Source organism: Salvelinus alpinus, chromosome 13 (assembly GCF_045679555.1).
Source record: "Salvelinus alpinus chromosome 13, SLU_Salpinus.1, whole genome shotgun sequence".
NCBI lineage: Eukaryota > Metazoa > Chordata > Actinopteri > Salmoniformes > Salmonidae > Salvelinus > Salvelinus alpinus.
The window spans coordinates 56489224-56510986 of NC_092098.1; the positions used below are offsets into that span (position 1 = coordinate 56489224).

General features: G+C 46.7%; 1 protein-coding gene across 1 annotated transcript in view; it reads right to left on the reverse strand.

Moving 5' to 3' along the window:
• The window catches only part of LOC139537961 (cell adhesion molecule 2-like), a 654531-nt gene that overhangs the window by 209993 nt on the left and 422775 nt on the right, over positions 1-21763 (reverse strand). The window contains exon 4 of the mRNA XM_071339878.1: positions 20197-20349. Within this exon, the coding sequence (XP_071195979.1) occupies positions 20197-20349 (153 nt within the window). The remainder of the gene's footprint in view (positions 1-20196; positions 20350-21763) is intronic.

The following is a 21763-nucleotide window of genomic DNA, read 5'->3' on the forward strand; positions in this document are numbered from 1 at the left end:
GACTGAGTAGAGTATTACTGCTGTAAGGGGAAGTGTGGGTTGACTGAGTAGAGTATTACTGCTGTAAGGGGAAGTGTGGGTTGACTGAGTAGAGTATTACTGCTGTAAGGGGAAGTGTGGGTTGACTGAGTAGAGTATTACTGCTGTAAGGAGAAGTTTGGGTTGACTGAGTAGAGTATTACTGCTGTAAGGGGAAGTGTGGGTTGACTGAGTAGAGTATTACTGCTGTAAGGAGAAGTGTGGGTTGACTGAGTAGAGTATTACTGCTGTAAGGAGAAGTGTGGGTGGACTGAGTAGAGTATTACTGCTGTAAGGGGAAGTGTGGGTTGACTGAGTAGAGTATTACTGCTGTAAGGGGACGTGTGTGTTGACTGAGTAGAGTATTACTGCTGTAAGGGGAAGTGTGGGTTGACTGAGTAGAGTATTACTGCTGTAAGGGGAAGTGTGGGTTGACTGAGTAGAGTATTACTGCTGTAAGGGGAAGTGTGGGTTGACTGAGTAGAGTATTACTGCTGTAAGGGGACGTGTGGGTTGACTGAGTAGAGTATTACTGCTGTAAGGGGAAGTGTGGGTTGACTGAGTAGAGTATTACTGCTGTAAGGAGAAGTGTGGGTTGACTGAGTAGGATAATTACTGCTGTAAGGAGAAGTGTGGGTTGACTGAGTAGAGTATTACTGCTGTAAGGGGACGTGTGGGTTGACTTAGTAGAGTATTACTGCTGTAAGGAGAAGTGTAGGTTGACTGAGTAGAGTATTACTGCTGTAAGGGGAAGTGTGGGTTGACTGAGTAGAGTATTACTGCTGTAAGGGGACGTGCGGGTTGACTGAGTAGAGTATTACTGCTGTACGGGGAAGTGTGGGTTGACTGAGTAGAGTATTACTGCTGTAAGGGGACGTGTGGGTTGACTGAGTAGAGTATTACTGCTGTACGGGGAAGTGTGGGTTGACTGAGTAGAGTATTACTGCTGTAAGGGGAAGTGTGGGTTGACTGAGTAGAGTATTACTGCTGTAAGGAGAAGTGTGGGTTGACTGAGTAGAGTATTACTGCTGTACGGGGAAGTGTGGGTTGACTGAGTAGAGTATTACTGCTGTAAGGGGACGTGTGGGTTGACTGAGTAGAGTATTACTGCTGTAAGGAGAAGTGTGGGTTGACTGAGTAGAGTATTACTGCTGTAAGGAGAAGTGTGGGTGGACTGAGTAGAGTATTACTGCTGTAAGGGGAAGTGTGGGTTGACTGAGTAGAGTATTACTGCTGTAAGGGGAAGTGTGGGTTGACTGAGTAGAGTATTACTGCTGTAAGGAGAAGTGTGGGTTGACTGAGTAGAGTATTACTGCTGTAAGGAGAAGTGTGGGTGGACTGAGTAGAGTATTACTGCTGTAAGGAGAAGTGTGGGTTGACTGAGTAGAGTATTACTGCTGTAAGGAGAAGTGTGGGTTGACTGAGTAGAGTATTACTGCTGTAAGGGGAAGTGTGGGTTGACTGAGTAGAGTATTACTGCTGTAAGGATAAGTGTGGGTTGACTGAGTAGAGTATTACTGCTGTAAGGGGAAGTGTGGGTTGACTGAGTAGAGTATTACTGCTGTAAGGAGAAGTGTGGGTTGACTGAGTAGAGTATTACTGCTGTAAGGAGAAGTGTGGGTTGACTGAGTAGAGTATTACTGCTGTAAGGAGAAGTGTGGGTGGACTGAGTAGAGTATTACTGCTGTAAGGGGAAGTGTGGGTTGACTGAGTAGAGTATTACTGCTGTAAGGAGAAGTGTGGGTTGACTGAATAGAGTATTACTGCTGTAAGGAGAAGTGTGGGTTGACTGAGTAGAGTATTACTGCTGTAAGGATAAGTGTGGGTTGACTGAGTAGAGTATTACTGCTGTAAGGGGACGTGTGGGTTGACTGAGTAGAGTATTACTGCTGTAAGGAGAAGTGTGGGTTGACTGAGTAGAGTATTACTGCTGTAAGGAGAAGTGTGGGTGGACTGAGTAGAGTATTACTGCTGTAAGGGGAAGTGTGGGTTGACTGAGTAGAGTATTACTGCTGTAAGGAGAAGTGTGGGTTGACTGAGTAGAGTATTACTGCTGTAAGGGGACGTGTGGGTTGACTGAGTAGAGTATTACTGCTGTAAGGAGAAGTGTGGGTTGACTGAGTAGAGTATTACTGCTGTAAGGAGAAGTGTGGGTTGACTGAGTAGAGTATTACTGCTGTAAGGAGAAGTGTGGGTTGACTGAGTAGAGTATTACTGCTGTAAGGGGACGTGTGGGTTGACTGAGTAGAGTATTACTGCTGTAAGGAGAAGTGTGGGTTGACTGAGTAGAGTATTACTGCTGTAAGGGGACGTGTGGGTTGACTGAGTAGAGTATTACTGCTGTAAGGAGAAGTGTGGGTTGACTGAGTAGAGTATTACTGCTGTAAGGGGAAGTGTGGGTTGACTGAGTAGAGTATTACTGCTGTAAGGGGAAGTGTGGGTTGACTGAGTAGAGTATTACTGCTGTAAGGGGACGTGTGGGTTGACTGAGTAGAGTATTACTGCTGTAAGGAGAAGTGTGGGTTGACTGAGTAGAGTATTACTGCTGTAAGGAGAAGTGTGGGTTGACTGAGTAGAGTATTACTGCTGTAAGGGGAAGTGTGGGTTGACTGAGTAGAGTATTACTGCTGTAAGGAGAAGTGTGGGTTGACTGAGTAGAGTATTACTGCTGTAAGGAGAAGTGTGGGTTGACTGAGTAGAGTATTACTGCTGTAAGGAGAAGTGTGGGTGGACTGAGTAGAGTATTACTGCTGTAAGGGGAAGTGTGGGTTGACTGAGTAGAGTATTACTGCTGTAAGGAGAAGTGTGGGTTGACTGAATAGAGTATTACTGCTGTAAGGAGAAGTGTGGGTTGACTGAGTAGAGTATTACTGCTGTAAGGATAAGTGTGGGTTGACTGAGTAGAGTATTACTGCTGTAAGGGGACGTGTGGGTTGACTGAGTAGAGTATTACTGCTGTAAGGAGAAGTGTGGGTTGACTGAGTAGAGTATTACTGCTGTAAGGAGAAGTGTGGGTGGACTGAGTAGAGTATTACTGCTGTAAGGGGAAGTGTGGGTTGACTGAGTAGAGTATTACTGCTGTAAGGAGAAGTGTGGGTTGACTGAGAAGAGTATTACTGCTGTAAGGGGACGTGTGGGTTGACTGAGTAGAGTATTACTGCTGTAAGGAGAAGTGTGGGTTGACTGAGTAGAGTATTACTGCTGTAAGGAGAAGTGTGGGTTGACTGAGTAGAGTATTACTGCTGTAAGGGGAAGTGTGGGTTGACTGAGTAGAGTATTACTGCTGTAAGGGGACGTGTGGGTTGACTGAGTAGAGTATTACTGCTGTAAGGAGAAGTGTGGGTTGACTGAGTAGAGTATTACTGCTGTAAGGGGAAGTGTGGGTTGACTGAGTAGAGTATTACTGCTGTAAGGGGAAGTGTGGGTTGACTGAGTAGAGTATTACTGCTGTAAGGGGAAGTGTGGGTTGACTGAGTAGAGTATTACTGCTGTAAGGGGACGTGTGGGTTGACTGAGTAGAGTATTACTGCTGTAAGGGGAAGTGTGGGTTGACTGAGTAGAGTATTACTGCTGTAAGGAGAAGTGTGGGTTGACTGAGTAGAGTATTACTGCTGTAAGGAGAAGTGTGGGTTGACTGAGTAGAGTATTACTGCTGTAAGGGGAAGTGTGGGTTGACTGAGTAGAGTATTACTGCTGTAAGGGGAAGTGTGGGTTGACTGAGTAGAGTATTACTGCTGTAAGGGGACGTGTGGGTTGACTGAGTAGAGTATTACTGCTGTAAGGAGAAGTGTGGGTTGACTGAGTAGAGTATTACTGCTGTAAGGGGAAGTGTGGGTTGACTGAGTAGAGTATTACTGCTGTAAGGGGAAGTGTGGGTTGACTGAGTAGAGTATTACTGCTGTAAGGAGAAGTGTGGGTTGACTGAGTAGAGTATTACTGCTGTAAGGAGAAGTGTGGGTTGACTGAGTAGAGTATTACTGCTGTAAGGGGACGTGTGGGTTGACTGAGTAGAGTATTACTGCTGTAAGGGGAAGTGTGGGTTGACTGAGTAGAGTATTACTGCTGTAAGGAGAAGTGTGGGTTGACTGAGTAGAGTATTACTGCTGTAAGGGGAAGTGTGGGTTGACTGAGTAGAGTATTACTGCTGTAAGGGGAAGTGTGGGTTGACTGAGTAGAGTATTACTGCTGTAAGGGGAAGTGTGGGTTGACTGAGTAGAGTATTACTGCTGTAAGGGGACGTTGGCTCTATTTTCTTCATAACTCAATGGCATTGTGTCAATTAAATGATAATCCTCTGTAGCTGTTGGCTCAAAGCCAGGATTTCCATTAACATCCCTACATAAACAATATATTGGATGAAAGCATTTGCTAAATGGCATATATATATATATATATATACAGTTGAAGTCTGAAGTTTACATAAACCTAGGTTGGAGTCATTAAAACTCGTTTTTCAACCATTCCACAAATTTCTGGTTAACAAACTATAGTTTTGGCAAGTCGGTTAGGACATCTACTTTGTGCATGACACAAGTCATTTTTCCAACAATTGTTTACAGACAGATTATTTCAATTACAATTCACTGTATCACAATTCCAGTTTACATACACTAAGATGACTGTGCCTTCAAACAGCTTGGAAAATTCCAGAAAATTATGTAATGGCTTTAAAAGCTTCTGATAGGCTAATTGACATAAGTCCAACCTTCCATATTTCAAGGCCAACCTTCCAACTCAGTGCCTCTTTGCTTGACAACATGGGAAAATCTAAAGAAATCAGCCAAGACATCAGAAAAAAATTGGAGACCTCCACAAGTCTGGTTCATCCTTGGGAGCAATTTCCAAACGCCTGAAGGTACCACGTTCATCTGTACAAACAATAGTACGCAGGTATAAACACCATGGGACCATCCAGACGTTATATCGCTCAGGAAGGAGACGCGTTAGTCTCCTAGAGATGAACCCTAACCCTAACCCTAAACCTGACTCAGTTACAACAGCTCTGTCAGGAGGAATGGGCCAAAATTCACCCAACTTATTGTGGGAAGCTTGTGGAAGGCTACCTGAAACGTTTGACCCAAGTTAAACAATTTAAAGGCAATGCTAACAAATACTAATTGAGTGTATGTAAACTTCTGACCCACTGGGAATGTGATGAAAGAAATTAAAACTGAAATAAATCATTCTCTCTACTATTATTCTGACATTTCACATTCTTAAAATAAAGTGGTGATCCTATCTGATCTAGACAGAGAATTTTTACTCAGATTAAATGTCAGGAATTGTGAAAAACTGAGTTTAAATGTATTTGGCTAAGGTGTATGTAAACTGCTGACTTGTTTTTGAAAGAAAAGCAAATTTTTTGTCCAATAAAATAACTTTAAATTGATCAGAAATACAGTGTAGACATTGTTAATGTTGTAAATGTTTACTGGAATATCTGCATAGACGTACGGAGGCCCATTATTAGCAACCGTCACTCCTGTGTTCCAATGGCACGTTGTGTTAGCTAATCCAAGTTAGTCATTTTAAAAGGCTAATTGATCATTAGAAAACCCTTTTGCAATTATGTTAGCACAGCTGAAAACTGTTGTTCCGATTAAAGAAGCAATAAAACTGGCCAGAAAAGCACAAACTGGCTCTAACCAGAATAGAAAGAGGAGTGAGACGCCCGGGGCAGATCTGAGCAAGAAGACAAGTACATTAGAGTGTCTAGTTTTAGAAACAGACGCCTCACAAGTTCTCAACTGGCAGCTTCATTAAATAGTACCCTCAAAACATCAACAGTGAAGAGGCGACTCTGGGATGCTGGCCTTCTAGGCAGAGTTGCAACGGAAAAGCCATATCTCAGACTGGCCAATAAAAATAAAAGATTAAGATGGACAAAAGAACACAAACTTTACAGAGGAACTCTTCCTAGAAGGCCAGCATCCCGGAGTCGCCTCTTCACTGTTGACTTTGAGACTGGTGTTTTGCGGGTACTATTTAATGAAGCTGCTAGTTGAGGAAATTGTGAGGTTTATGTGTTCAGGACAGATGGGGTTCTGAACGATGTTCTGAATGATACTGAATTACATTTCCACGGGGGTCCCCAGACAACAGCAGAAAGATGCGCTGACCCCCCCCCCCCCCCATCCCAAGATGTAATCCGACTGTTTGTGCAGTAATTCAATCACTCGCTGTCTCTCTCTGTATGTTAAATGAAATATGGTTCAGTACACTGGTGTAAAGTACTTAATTAGTAAACATACTTTAAAGTACTACTTGAGTAGTTTTTTGGACTTTACTTTACTATTTATATTTTTGCTAACTTTTACATTTAGTTCACTACATTCCTAAAGAAAATACTGTACTTTTTCGTCCATACATTTTCCATGACACCCAAAATTACAGTTTGACAGGAAAATGGCCCAATTCACACACTTATCAAGAGAACATCCCTGGTCATCCCTATTGACTCTGATCTGGTGGACTCACTAAACAAAGAACATCCCTGGTCATCCCTACTGTCTCTGATCTGGAGGACTCACTAAACGGAGAACATCCCTGGTCAACCCTACTGCCTCTGATCTGGAGGACTCACTAAACAGAGAACATCCCTGGTCAACCCTACTGCCTCTAATCTGGAGGACTCACTAAACAGAGAACATCCCTGGTCATCCCTACTGCCTCTGATCTGGAGGACTCACTAAACAGAGAACATCCCTGGTCATCCCTACTGCCTCTGATCTGGAGGACTCACTAAACAGAGAACATCCCTGGACATCCCTACTGCCTCTGATCTGGTGGACTCACTAAACAGAGAACATCCCTGGTCATCCCTCCTGCCTCTGATCTGGTGGACTCACTAAACAGAGAACATCCTGGTCATCCCTACTGCCTCTGATCTGGAGGACTCACTAAACAGAGAACATCCCTGGTCATCCCTACTGCTTCTGATCTGGAGGACTCACTAAACAGAGAACATCCCTGGTCATCCCTACTGCCTCTGATCTGGAGGACTCACTAAACCGAGAACATCCCTGGTCATCCCTACTGCCTCTGATCTGGAGGACTCACTAAACAGAGAACATCCCTGGTCATCCCTACTGCCTCTGATCTGGTGGACTCACTAAACAGAGAACATCCCTGGTCATCCCTACTGCCTCTGATCTGGAGGACTCACTAAACAGAGAACATCCCTGGTCATCCCTACTGCCTCTGATCTGGAGGACTCACTAAACAGAGAACATCCCTGGACATCCCTACTGCCTCTGATCTGGTGGACTCACTAAACAGAGAACATCCCTGGTCATCCCTCCTGCCTCTGATCTGGTGGACTCACTAAACAGAGAACATCCTGGTCATCCCTACTGCCTCCGATCTGGAGGACTCACTAAACAGAGAACATCCCTGGTCATCCCTACTGCCTCTGATCTGGAGGACTCATTAAACAGAGAACATCCCTGGTCATCCCTACTGCCTCTGATCTGGAGGACTCACTAAACCGAGAACATCCCTGGTCATCCCTACTGCCTCTGATCTGGAGGACTCACTAAATAGAGAACATCCCTGGTCATCCCTACTGCCTCTGATCTGGTGGACTCACTAAACAGAGAACATCCCTGGTCATCCCTACTGCCTCTGATCTGGAGGACTCACTAAACAGAGAACATCCCTGGTCATCCCTACTGCCTCTGATCTGGTGGACTCACTAAACAGAGAACATCCCTGGTCATCCCTACTGCCTCTGATCTGGTGGACTCACTAAACAGAGAACATCCCTGGTCATCCCTACTGCCTCTGATCTGGAGGACTCACTAAACAGAGAACATCCCTGGTCATCCCTACTGCCTCTGATCTGGAGGACTCACTAAACAGAGAACATCCCTGGTCATCCCTACTGCCTCTGATCTGGTGGACTCACTAAACAGAGAACATCCCTGGTCATCCCTACTGCCTCTGATCTGGTGGACTCACTAAACAGAGAACATCCCTGGTCATCCCTACTGCTTCTGATCTGGAGGACTCACTAAACAGAGAACATCCTGGTCATCCCTACTGCCTCTGATCTGGAGGACTCACTAAACAGAGAACATCCCTGGTCATCCCTACTGCTTCTGATCTGGAGGACTCACTAAACAGAGAACATCCCTGGTCATCTCTACTGCCTCTGATCTGGTGGACTCACTAAACAGAGAACATCCTGGTCATCCCTACTGCCTCTGATCTGGTGGACTCACTAAACAGAGAACATCCCTGGTCATCCCTCCTGCCTCTGATCTGGTGGACTCACTAAACAGAGAACATCCTGGTCATCCCTACTGCCTCTGATCTGGAGGACTCACTAAACAGAGAACATCCCTGGTCATCCCTACTGCTTCTGATCTGGAGGACTCACTAAACAGAGAACATCCCTGGTCATCCCTACTGCCTCTGATCTGGAGGACTCACTAAACAGAGAACATCCCTGGTCATCCCTACTGCCTCTGATCTGGAGGACTCACTAAACAGAGAACATCCCTGGTCATCCCTACTGCCTCTGATCTGGTGGACTCACTAAACAGAGAACATCCCTGGTCATCCCTACTGCCTCTGATCTGGAGGATTCACTAAACAGAGAACATCCCTGGTCATCCCTACTGCCTCTGATCTGGTGGACTCACTAAACAGAGAACATCCCTGGTCATCCCTACTGCCTCTGATCTGGTGGACTCACTAAACAGAGAACATCCCTGGTCATCCCTACTGCCTCTGATCTGGAGGACTCACTAAACAGAGAACATCCCTGGTCATCCCTACTGCCTCTGATCTGGAGGACTCACTAAACAGAGAACATCCCTGGTCATCCCTACTGCCTCTGATCTGGTGGACTCACTAAACAGAGAACATCCCTGGTCATCCCTACTGCCTCTGATCTGGAGGACTCACTAAACAGAGAACATCCTGGTCATCCCTACTGCCTCTGATCTGGAGGACTCACTAAACAGAGAACATCCCTGGTCATCCCTACTGCTTCTGTTCTGGAGGACTCACTAAACAGAGAACATCCCTGGTCATCCCTACTGCCTCTGATCTGGTGGACTCACTAAACAGAGAACATCCCTGGTCATCCCTACTGCCTCTGATCTGGTGGACTCACTAAACAGAGAACATCCCTGGTCATCTCTACTGCCTCTGATCTGGAGGACTCACTAAACAGAGAACATCCCTGGGCATCCCTACTGCCTCTGATCTGGAGGACTCACTAAACAGAGAACATCCCTGGTCATCTCTACTGCCTCTGATCTGGTGGACTCACTAAACAGAGAACATCCCTGGTCATCCCTACTGCCTCTGATCTGGAGGACTCACTAAACAGAGAACATCCCTGGTCATCTCTACTGCCTCTGAACTTGGGACTTCCTTTGTAAATGTTGTCTGAGTGTTGGAGTGTGCCCCTGCCTGTCCGTCAATAAAAATAAAACATTTTAATTGTGCAGTCTGGTTTGCTTAATATACGGAATTTGAAATGGTTTATACTTTTACTTTTGATACATAAGTACATTTAAAACCAAATACTTTTAGACTTTTACTCAAGTAGTATTTTACCGGGTGACTTTTTATGACAAATTGAGTACTTTTCCACCACTGGTTCAGTACTGTAACTTAATTCTGTCCCTATCCTCTTTGAGCGTGTGACTGGATTACACCCACCCTCCACCCTCCACCCCACTCCATCCTCCACCCTCCACCCTCCACCCTCCATCCTCCACCCTCCACCCTCCACCCTCCACCCTCCACCCACCATCCTCCACCCTCCACCCTCCATCCTCCACCCTCCACCCTCCACCCTCCATCCTCCACCCTCCACCCTCCACCCTCCACCCTCCATCCTCCACCCTCCACCCTCCACCCTCCATCCTCCATCCTCCACCCTCCATCCTCCATCCTCCACCCTCCATCCTCCACCCTCCACCCTCCACCCTCCATCCTCCACCCTCCACCCTCCATCCTCCATCCTCCACCCTCCACCCTCCATCCTCCATCCTCCATCCTCCATCCTCCACCCTCCACCCTCCACCCTCCATCCTCCACCCTCCACCCTCCATCCTCCATCCTCCATCCTCCACCCTCCACCCTCCATCCTCCACCCTCCATCCTCCACCCTCCACCACCCTCCACCCTCCACCCTCCATCCTCCACCCTCCATCCTCCACCCTCCATCCTCCACCCTCCACCCTCCACCCTCCACCCTCCATCCTCCTCCACCCTCCATCCTCCACATCGCAAAACTCAAGCCTACTTGATGGTAACAGCACTCAATGTTGCCCTTAGTGGCCGGTTTTGAAGACGTCCTAAAGGCAATAAAAAAACATCCAATTTAAAAGTCAATCTTGAGTGATCTGGCTTGAATTCAGACTGTTTATGCATTAATTAAATCTCTCTCTGGCTCTCTCTGTTTGGTCCATTAAATATGGCTAAGTATTGTAACCTAATTATGTCTGTATCCTCTTTGAGTGTGTGTGTTCTCTCATAGAGCAGTCTTTAATGCTGTTAACATTGTTGTTGACACACACAGTCTCCTATTGGCCTAAACGAGCTTCAACCTTCACAGTCTGCTAATGGCCTAAACGAGCTTCATCCTTCACAGTCTCTTATTGGCCTAAACGAGCTTCATCCTTCACGGTCTCCTATTGGCCTAAACAAGCTTCAACCTTCACAGTCTCTTATTGTCCTAAACAAGCTTCAGCATTCACAGTCTGCTATTGGCCTAAACAAGCTTCAGCCTACACAGTCTCCTATTGGCCTAAACAAGCTTCAACCTTCACAGTCTCCTATTGGCCTAAACAAGCTTCAGTCTTCACAGTCTGCTATTGGCCTAAACAAGCTTCAGCCTTCACAGTTTCCTATTGGCCTAAACAAGCTTTAACCTTCACAGTCTGCTATTGGCCTAAACACGCTTCAGCCTTCACAGTCTCCTATTGGCCTAAACAAGCTTCAGCCTTCACAGTCTGCTAATCGCCTAAACGAGCTTCAGCCTTCACAGTCTCCCATTGGCCTAAACAAGCTTCAGCCTTCACAGTCTGCTAATCGCCTAAACAAGCTTCAGCCTTCACAGTCTGCTAATTGCCTAAACAAGCTTCAGCCTTCACAGTCTGCTAATCGCCTAAATGAGCTTCAGCCTTCACAGTCTCCCATTGGCCTAAACAAGCTTCAGCCTTCACAGTGTGCTAATGGCCTAAACAAGCTTCAGCCTTCACAGTCTCCCATTGGCCTAAACAAGCTTCAGCCTTCACAGTCTGCTAATCGCCTAAACAAGCTTCAGTCTTCACAGTCTGCTAATCGCCTAAACAAGCTTCAGCCTTCACAGTCGCTAATCGCCTAAATGAGCTTCAGCCTTCACAGTCTCCCATTGGCCTAAACAAGCTTCAGCCTTCACAGTCTGCTAATGGCCTAAACAAGCTTCAGCCTTCACAGTCTCCTATTGGCCTAAACAAGCTTCAGCCTTCACAGTCTCCTATTGGCCTAAACGAGTCCATTATAACTTGGCTATAAACACGAGGTACGAACACCGAGTCCATGATAACGTGGCTATAAACACGAGGTACGAGCACCGAGTCCATGATAACTTGGCTATAAACACGAGGTACGAGCACCGGGTCCATTATAACTTGGCTATAAACACGAGGTACGAGCACCGAGTCCATGATAACGTGGCTATAAACACGAGGTACGAGACCCGAGTCCATGATAACTTGGCTATAAACACGAGGTACGAGCACCGAGTCCATGATAACGTGGCTATAAACACGAGGTACGAGCACCGAGTCCATGATAACTTGGCTATAAACACGAGGTACGAGCACCGAGTCCATGATAACTTGGCTATAAACACGAGGTACGAGCACCGAGTCCATGATACCTTGGCTATAAACACGAGGTACGAGCACCGAGTCCATGATAACTTGGCTATAAACACGAGGTACGAGCACCGAGTCCATGATAACTTGGCTATAAACACGAGGTACGAGCACCGAGTCCATGATAACTTGGCTATAAACACGAGGTACGAACACCGAGTCCATGATAACTTGGCTATAAACACGAGGTACGAGACCAGAGTCCATGATAACTTGGCTATAAACACGAGGTACGAGCACAGAGTCCATGATAACGTGGCTATAAACACGAGGTATGAACACCGAGTCCATGATAACTTGGCTATAAACACGAGGTACGAGCACAGAGTCCATGATAACGTGGCTATAAACACGAGGTATGAACACCGAGTCCATGATACCTTGGCTATAAACACGAGGTACGAGCACCGAGTCCATGATAACTTGGCTATAAACACGAGGTACGAGCACCGAGTCCATGATAACTTGGCTGTAAACACGAGGTACGAGCACCGAGTCCATGATACCTTGGCTATAAACACGAGGTACGAGCACCGAGTCCATGATAACTTGGCTATAAACACGAGGTACGAACACCGAGTCCATGATAACTTGGCTATAAACACGAGGTACGAGACCCGAGTCCATGATAACTTGGCTATAAACACGAGGTACGAGCACAGAGTCCATGATAACGTGGCTATAAACACGAGGTATGAACACCGAGTCCATGATAACTTGGCTATAAACACGAGGTACGAGCACCGAGTCCATGATAACTTGGCTGTAAACACGAGGTACGAGCACCGAGTCCATGATACCTTGGCTATAAACACGAGGTACGAGCACCGAGTCCATGATAACGTGGCTATAAACACGAGGTACGAGCACCGAGTCCATGATAACGTGGCTATAAACACGAGGTACGAGCACCGAGTCCATGATAACTTGGCTATAAACACGAGGTACGAGCACCGAGTCCATGATAACGTGGCTATAAACACGAGGTACGAGCACCGAGTCCATGATAACGTGGCTATAAACACGAGGTACGAGCACCGAGTCCATGATAACTTGGCTATAAACACGAGGTACGAGCACCGAGTCCATGATAACTTGGCTATATACACGAGGTACGAGCACCGAGTCCATGATAACGTGGCTATATACACGGGTACCAGTACCGAGTCCATGATAACTTGGCTATAAACACGAGGTACGAGCACTGAGTCCATGATAACGTGGCTATAAACACGAGGTACGAGCACCGAGTCCATGATAACGTGGCTATAAACACGAGGTACGAGCACCGAGTCCATGATAACTTGGCTATAAACACGAGGTACGAGCACCGAGTCCATGATAACTTGGCTATAAACACGAGGTACGAGCACCGAGTCCATGATAACTTGGCTATAAACACGGGGTACCAGTACCGAGTCCATGATAACGTGGCTATAAACACGAGGTACGAGCACCGAGTCCATGATAACGTGGCTATATACACGGGTACCAGTACCGAGTCCATGATAACGTGGCTATAAACACGAGGTACGAGCACCGAGTCCATGATAACTTGGCTATAAACACGAGGTACGAGCACGGAGTCCATGATAACTTGGCTATAAACACGAGGTACGAACACCGAGTCCATGATAACTTGGCTATAAACACGAGGTACGAGCACCGAGTCCATGATAACTTGGCTATAAACACGACGTACGAGCACCGAGTCCATGATAACTTGGCTATAAACACGAGGTACGAGCACCGAGTCCATGATAACTTGGCTATAAACACGAGGTACGAGCACCGAGTCCATGATAACGTGGCTATAAACACGAGGTACGAGCATCGAGTTCATGATAACTTGGCTATAAACACGAGGTACGAGCACCGAGTCCATGATAACTTGGCTATAAACACGAGGTACGAGCACCGAGTCCATGATAACTTGGCTATAAACACGAGGTACGAGCACCGAGTCCATGATAACGTGGCTATATACACGAGGCACGAGCACCGAGTCCATGATAACTTGGCTATAAACACGAGGTACGAGCACCGAGTTCATGATAACGTGGCTATAAACACGAGGTACGAGCACCGAGTCCATGATAACTTGGCTATAAACACGAGGTACTGGCACCGAGTCCATGATAACTTGGCTATAAACACGAGGTACGAGCACCGAGTCCATGATAACTTGGCTATAAACGCGAGGTACGAACACAGAGTCCATGATAACTTGGCTAATAACACGAGGTACGAGCACCGAGTCCATGATAACTTGGCTATAAACACGAGGTACGAGCACCGAGTCCATGATAACTTGGCTATAAACACGAGGTACGAGCACCGAGTCCATGATAACGTGGCTATAAACACGAGGTACGAGCACCGAGTCCATGATAACGTGGCTATAAACACGAGGTACGAGCACCGAGTCCATGATAACTTGGCTATAAACACGAGGTACGAGCACCGAGTCCATGATACCTTGGCTATAAACACGAGGTACGAGCACCGAGTCCATGATAACTTGGCTATAAACACGAGGTACGAGCACCGAGTCCATGATAACTTGGCTATAAACACGAGGTACGAGCACCGAGTCCATGATAACGTGGCTATAAACACGAGGTACGAGCACCGAGTCCATGATAACGTGGCTATAAACACGAGGTACGAGCACCGAGTCCATGATAACTTGGCTATAAACACGAGGTACGAGCACCGAGTCCATGATAACTTGGCTATATACACGAGGTACGAGCACCGAGTCCATGATAACGTGGCTATATACACGGGTACCAGTACCGAGTCCATGATAACTTGGCTATAAACACGAGGTACGAGCACCGAGTCCATGATAACGTGGCTATAAACACGAGGTACGAGCACCGAGTCCATGATAACTTGGCTATAAACACGAGGTACGAGCACCGAGTCCATGATAACTTGGCTATATACACGGGTACCAGTACCGAGTCCATGATAACGTGGCTATAAACACGAGGTACAAGCACCGAGTCCATGATAACGTGGCTATATACACGGGTACCAGTACCGAGTCCATGATAACTTGGCTATAAACACGAGGTACGAGCACCGAGTCCATGATAACTTGGCTATAAACACGAGGTACGAGCACGGAGTCCATGATAACTTGGCTATAAAGACGAGGTACGAACACCGAGTCCATGATAACTTGGCTATAAACACGAGGTACGAGCACCGAGTTCATGATAACGTGGCTATAAACACGAGGTACGAGCACCGAGTCCATGATAACTTGGCTATAAACACGAGGTACTGGCACCGAGTCCATGATAACTTGGCTATAAACACGAGGTACTGGCACCGAGTCCATGATAACTTGGCTATAAACACGAGGTACGAGCACCGAGTCCATGATAACTTGGCTATAAACGCGAGGTACGAACACAGAGTCCATGATAACTTGGCTAATAACACGAGGTACGAGCACCGAGTCCATGATAACTTGGCTATAAACACGAGGTACGAGCACCGAGTCCATGATAACTTGGCTATAAACACGAGGTACGAGCACCGAGTCCATGATAACGTGGCTATAAACACGAGGTACGAGCACCGAGTCCATGATAACGTGGCTATAAACACGAGGTACGAGCACCGAGTCCATGATAACTTGGCTATAAACACGAGGTACGAGCACCGAGTCCATGATACCTTGGCTATAAACACGAGGTACGAGCACCGAGTCCATGATAACTTGGCTATAAACACGAGGTACGAGCACCGAGTCCATGATAACTTGGCTATAAACACGAGGTACGAGCACCGAGTCCATGATAACGTGGCTATAAACACGAGGTACGAGCACCGAGTCCATGATAACGTGGCTATAAACACGAGGTACGAGCACCAAGTCCATGATAACTTGGCTATAAACACGAGGTACGATCACCGAGTCCATGATAACGTGGCTATAAACACGAGGTACGAGCACAGAGTCCATGATAACTTGGCTATAAACACGAGGTACGGGCACCGAGTCCATGATAACTTGGCTGTATACACGGGTACCAGTACCGAGTCCATGATAACTTGGCTGTATACACGGGTACCAGTACCGAGTCCAAGATAACTTGGCTGTATACACGGGTACCAGTACCGAGTCCATGATAACTTGGCTATATACACGGGTACGAGCACCGAGTCGATGTGCAGGGGTACGAGGTAGGCACATATAACTAGGAATACAGTGATGGATAATAAACAGTAGCAGATTAGTCAAAAAAGTTCAATGCAGATAATTATTTTGCACAATTTAACTAATTATTTAGCAGCCTATTCAGGTTCCTGTTGGTTCCAGACTTGGTGCATCGGTACCGCTTGCCGTGCGGTAGCAGAGAGAACAGTCTATGCCTAAGGTGGCTGGAGTCTTCGACTATTTTTAGGGTCTTCCTCTGACACCGCCTGGTATAGGGTGAGGTGTGCTTCATTCTATAGCTACAAAACAACCTGAAATCTCCAGGAGGGATACGTTGTAGGTGAAAAAGGTCATTCAAATAATCAAATTCAACCTAGCTAATTTCCGATTTATACGAAATTGTTTGACTACAGAGGTAGCAAAACTGTACTTCAAATCTATGATAGTCCCCCACTTAACATACTGCTTGACTAGTTGGCCCCAAGCTTGCTGTACAACATTAAAACCCATTCAGTCGGTCTACAAACAGGCTCTCAAAGTGCTTGATAGAAAGCCCAATAGCCATCACCACTGTTACATCCTCAGAAAGCATGAGCTCCTGAGTTGGGAAAATCTTGTGCAATACACCGACGCATGTCTTGTATTCAAGATCCTAAATGGCCAGGCTCCCCCTCCACTCAGTATTTTTGTTAAACAGAAAACCCAAACATATAGCAGCAGATCCACAAGGTCTGCCATGAGAGGTGACTGTATAGTTCCCTTAAGGAAAAGCACCATTAGTAAATCCGCTTTCTCTGTGAGAGCTTCCCATGTCTGGAATACACTGCCGTCAGACACACATAACTGCACCACATATCACACTTTCACAAAATGCCTGAAGACATGGCTAAAGGTCAATCAGATTTGTGAACATAATCCCTAGCTGTGTATTGCCGCTTTACATGTTGTCTGTTGTCTGTAGCTTGTGAGGTGTGGAAACACTTTGTTGCTTTTATGAATTTTGGCTAAGTATTTTGTTCTATGTTGCTCTGTCTGTATGCTATGTCTTGCTTGTTCTATGTTGCTCTGTCTGTATACTACGTCTTGCTTGTTCTATGTTGCTCTGTCTGTATGCTACGTCTTGTTCTATGTTGCTCTGTCTGTATGCTACGTCTTGCTTGTTCTATGTTGCTCTGTCTGTATGCTACGTCTTGCTTGTTCTATGTTGCTCTGTCTGTATGCTACGTCTTGTTCTATGTTGCTCTGTCTGTATGCTACGTCTTGTTCTATGTTGCTCTGTCTGTATGCTATGTCTTGCTTGTCCTATGTTGCTCTGTCTGTATGCTATGTCTTGCTTGTTCTATGTTGCTCTGTCTGTATGCTATGTCTTGCTTGTTCTATGTTGCTCTGTCTGTATGCTATGTCTTGCTTGTTCTATGTTGCTCTGTCTGTATGCTACGTCTTGTTCTATGTTGCTCTGTCTGTATGCTACGTCTTGCTTGTCCTATGTTTCTCTGTCTGTATGCTACGTCTTGCTTGTCCTATGTTGCTCTGTCTGTATGCTGTGTCTTGCTTGTTCTATGTTGCTCTGTCTGTATGCTATGTCTTGCTTGTTCTATGTTGCTCTGTCTGTATGCTATGTCTTGCTTGTTCTATGTTGCTCTGTCTGTATGCTATGTCTTGCTTGTTCTATGTTGCTCTGTCTGTATGCTATGTCTTGCTTGTTCTATGTTGCTCTGTCTGTATGACATGTCTTGCTTGTTCTATGTTGCTCTGTCTGTATGCTACGTCTTGTTCTATGTTGCTCTGTCTGTATGCTATGTCTTGCTTGTTCTATGTTGCTCTGTCTGTATGCTATGTCTTGCTTGTTCTATGTTGCTCTGTCTGTATGCTATGTCTTGCTTGTTCTATGTTGCTCTGTCTGTATGCTATGTCTTGCTTGTTCTATGTTGCTCTGTCTGTATGCTACGTCTTTGTTGCTCTGTCTGTATGCTACGTCTTGCTTGTTCTATGTTGCTCTGTCTGTATGCTACGTCTTGCTTGTCCTATGTTGCTCTGTCTGCATGCTACGTCTTGTTCTATGTTGCTCTGTCTGTATGCTACGTCTTGCTTGTTCTATGTTTCTCTGTCTGCATGCTACGTCTTTTCCTATGTTGCTCTGTCTGTATGCTACGTCTTGTTCTATGTTGCTCTGTCTGTATGCTACGTCTTGCTTGTCCTATGTTGCTCTGTCTGCATGCTATGTCTTGTTCTATGTTGCTCTGTCTGTATGCTACGTCTTGCTTGTCCTATGTTGCTCTGTCTGCATGCTACGTCTTGTTCTATGTTGCTCTGTCTGCATGCTACGTCTTGTTCTATGTTGCTCTGTCTGTATGCTACGTCTTGCTTGTCCTATGTTGCTCTGTCTGTATGCTACGTCTTGCTTGTTCTATGTTGCTCTGTCTGTATGCTACGTCTTGTTCTATGTTGCTCTGTCTGCATGCTACGTCTTGTTCTATGTTGCTCTGTCTGTATGCTACGTCTTGCTTGTTCTATGTTGCTCTGTCTCTATGCTACGTCTTGCTTGTTCTATGTTGCTCTGTCTGTATGCTATTTCTTGCTTGTTCTATGTTGCTTTGTCTGTATGCTACGTCTTGCTTGTTCTATGTTGCTCTGTCTGTATGCTATGTCTTGCGTGTGTTCATCTAACAGTTTAACTTTCGTCCGTCCCCTCGCCCCGACCCGGGCGCGAACCAGGGACCCTCTGCACACATCAACAACAGTCACCCACGAAGCATCGTTACCCATTGTTCGAAAAAGGCGCGGATCTTGTAGAGCCAGGGGAACCACTGCTTCAAGGTCTCAGAGCAAGTGACGTCACCGATTGAAAGGCTATTAGCGCGCACCACCGCTAACTAGCTAGCGAGATGTTGAAAATGTCAGTGAAGACACTTGTCAGCTGGTCAGCGCATGCTCTGTGTACGCGTCCTGGTAATCCATCTGGCCCTGCAGCCTTGTGAATGTTGACCTGTTTACAGGTCTCCCTCATATCAGCTACGGAGAGCGTGATCACACAGTCGTCCGGAACAGCTGGTGCTCTCATGCATGGTTCAGTGTTGCTTGCCTTGAAGCGAGCATAGAAGATATTTAACTCGTCTGGTAGGCTCACGTCATTGGGCAGCTCGCGGCTGGGTTTCCTTGTGTAATCCGTGATAGTTTGCACGCCAAGCCACATCCAACAAGCTTCAGAGCCGGAGTAGTAAGATTCGATCTTAGATGTTTTGCCAGTTTGATGGTTCGTCAGAGGACGCAGCAGGATTTCTTATAAGCTTTTGTTTTAGTGTCCTGCTCCTTGAAAGCATCAGTTCTAGCCTTTAGCTCGGTGCGGATGTTGCATGTAACCCATGGCTTCTGGTTGGGATATGTACGTACGGTCAATGTACGGAGACGACATCGTCGATGCACTTATTAATGAAACCGGTGACTGATGTGGTGTACTCCTCAATGTCATTGGATAAATCCCGGAACATATTCAGAAACAGTTCTGTAGCTCAGCATCGGCTTCATCTGACCACTTGTGTATTGAGCGAGTCACTGGTACTTCCTGTTTGAGTTTTTCCTTGTAAGCAGGAGTCAGGAGGGTAGAGTTCTGGTCAGATTTCTATGAGTAGCGTAAACGTGATCTATAGTTGTTTTGCCTCTAGTTGCACACCTGGTAAAAATGAAGTAAGACGGAATTCAGTTTCCCTGCATTAAAGTCTCCGGGCCACTAGGAGCCCCAGAGTGAATGGATGATCTCCACATGTGTTGTTCCCACTGTGAAGCATGGAGGAGGTGGTGTGGGGTTGCTTTGTTGGTGACCATGTCTGTGATTGATTTAGAAGGCATCCTTCAAGGCATCCTTAACCAGCATGGCTACCACAGCATTCTGCATCTATACGCCATCCAATAAGTTTGCCTGCATTAATGTCTCCGGCCACTAGGAGCGCCACCTCTGGATGAGCATGTTCTTGTTTGCTTATTATAGTGTTGGTTGAGTGAAGTCTTAATGCCAGTATCGGTTTGTGGTGGTAAACAGACAGCTATGAAAAATATAGATGAAAACACTGTGTGTGTGTGTGCTGCTGTGAGTGTGTATTCCTGTGTGTACTATGTCCTCACCCAGTACAGTAAGGTAGGCCTTGGCGGTCTTGACAGGCATGGTGAACAGAGAACAGGTGTACATCCCCTCGTCAGCCAGTGTGATCTCACTGATACTGATGGTCAGCTCGGACCACGACGCCCTCACCAGCTCTATCCGGTTATCTCTCAGAGCTAAAGAGAGAAAGACAGAGAGGGAGAGAGAGAGAGAGAGAGACAAAGAGAGAGAACAGAGAGGGAGGGAGAGAGAGAGACAAAGAGAGAGAGCAGAGAGGGAGGGAGAGAGAGAGACAAAGAGAGAAAGACAGAGAGGGAGAGAGAGAGAGAGAGAGACAAAGAGGGAGGGAGAGAGAGAGAGAGAGAGAGAGAGAGAGAGAGAGAGAGAGAGAGAGAGAGAGAGAGAGACATAGATATAATTGAATAATGACTATTATCACTAACAATAACAATGTCCACATCTTATTTCATCACACACAATATTTCAACAAAAAACGGAACAAATGTACTTGTTACAGTCATCCCTGAGTGGTGCACTTGAGGAGAGATGAGAGGGACAGAGAGTAGAGGGCTAGAGAGGAGAGGGTTAGAGAGGAGAGGACTAGAGAGGAGAGGGCTAGAGAGGAGAGGGCTCGAGAGGAGAGGGCTAGAGAGGAGAGGGCTAGAGAGGAGAGGGCTAGAGAGGAGAGGGCTCGAGAGGAGAGGGCTAGAGAGGAGAGGACTAGAGAGGAGAGGGCTAGAGAGGAGAGGGCTAGAGAGGAGAGGACTAGAGAGGAGAGGGCTAGAGAGGAGAGGGCTAGAGAGGAGAGGACTAGAGAGGAGAGAACTAGAGAGGAGAGGGCTAGAGAGGAGAGGACTAGAGAGGAGAGGGCTAGAGAGGAGATGACTAGAGAGGAGAGGGCTAGAGAGGAGAGGGCTAGAGAGGAGAGGGCTAGAGAGGAGAGGGCTAGAGAGGAGAGGACTAGAGAGGAGAGGGCTAGAGAGGAGAGGGCTAGAGAGGAGAGGACTAGAGAGGAGAGGGCTAGAGAGGAGAGGGCTAGAGAGGAGAGGGCTAGAGAGGAGAGGGCTAGAGAGGAGAGGACTAGAGAGGAGAGAACTAGAGAGGAGAGGGCTAGAGAGGAGAGGACTAGAGAGGAGAGGGCTAGAGAGGAGAGGGCTAGAGAGGAGAGGGCTAGAGAGGAGAGGACTATAGAGGAGAGAACTAGAGAGGAGAGGGCTAGAGAGGAGAGGGCTAGAGAGGAGAGGGCTAGAGAGGAGAGGGCTAGAGAGGAGAGGACTAGAGAGGAGAGAACTAGAGAGGAGAGGGCTAGAGAGGAGAGGACTAGAGAGGAGAGGACTAGAGAGGAGAGGGCTAGAGAGGAGAGGGCTAGAGAGGAGAGGGCTAGAGAGGAGAGGGCTAGAGAGGAGAGGGCTAGAGAGGAGAGGGCTAGAGAGGAGAGGGCTAGAGAGGAGAGGGCTAGAGAGGAGAGGGCTAGAGAGGAGAGGTCTAGAGAGGAGAGAACTATAGAGGAGAGGTCTAGAGAGGAGAGGGCTAGAGAGGAGAGGGCTAGAGAGGAGAGGGCTAGAGAGGAGAGGGCTAGAGAGGAGAGGG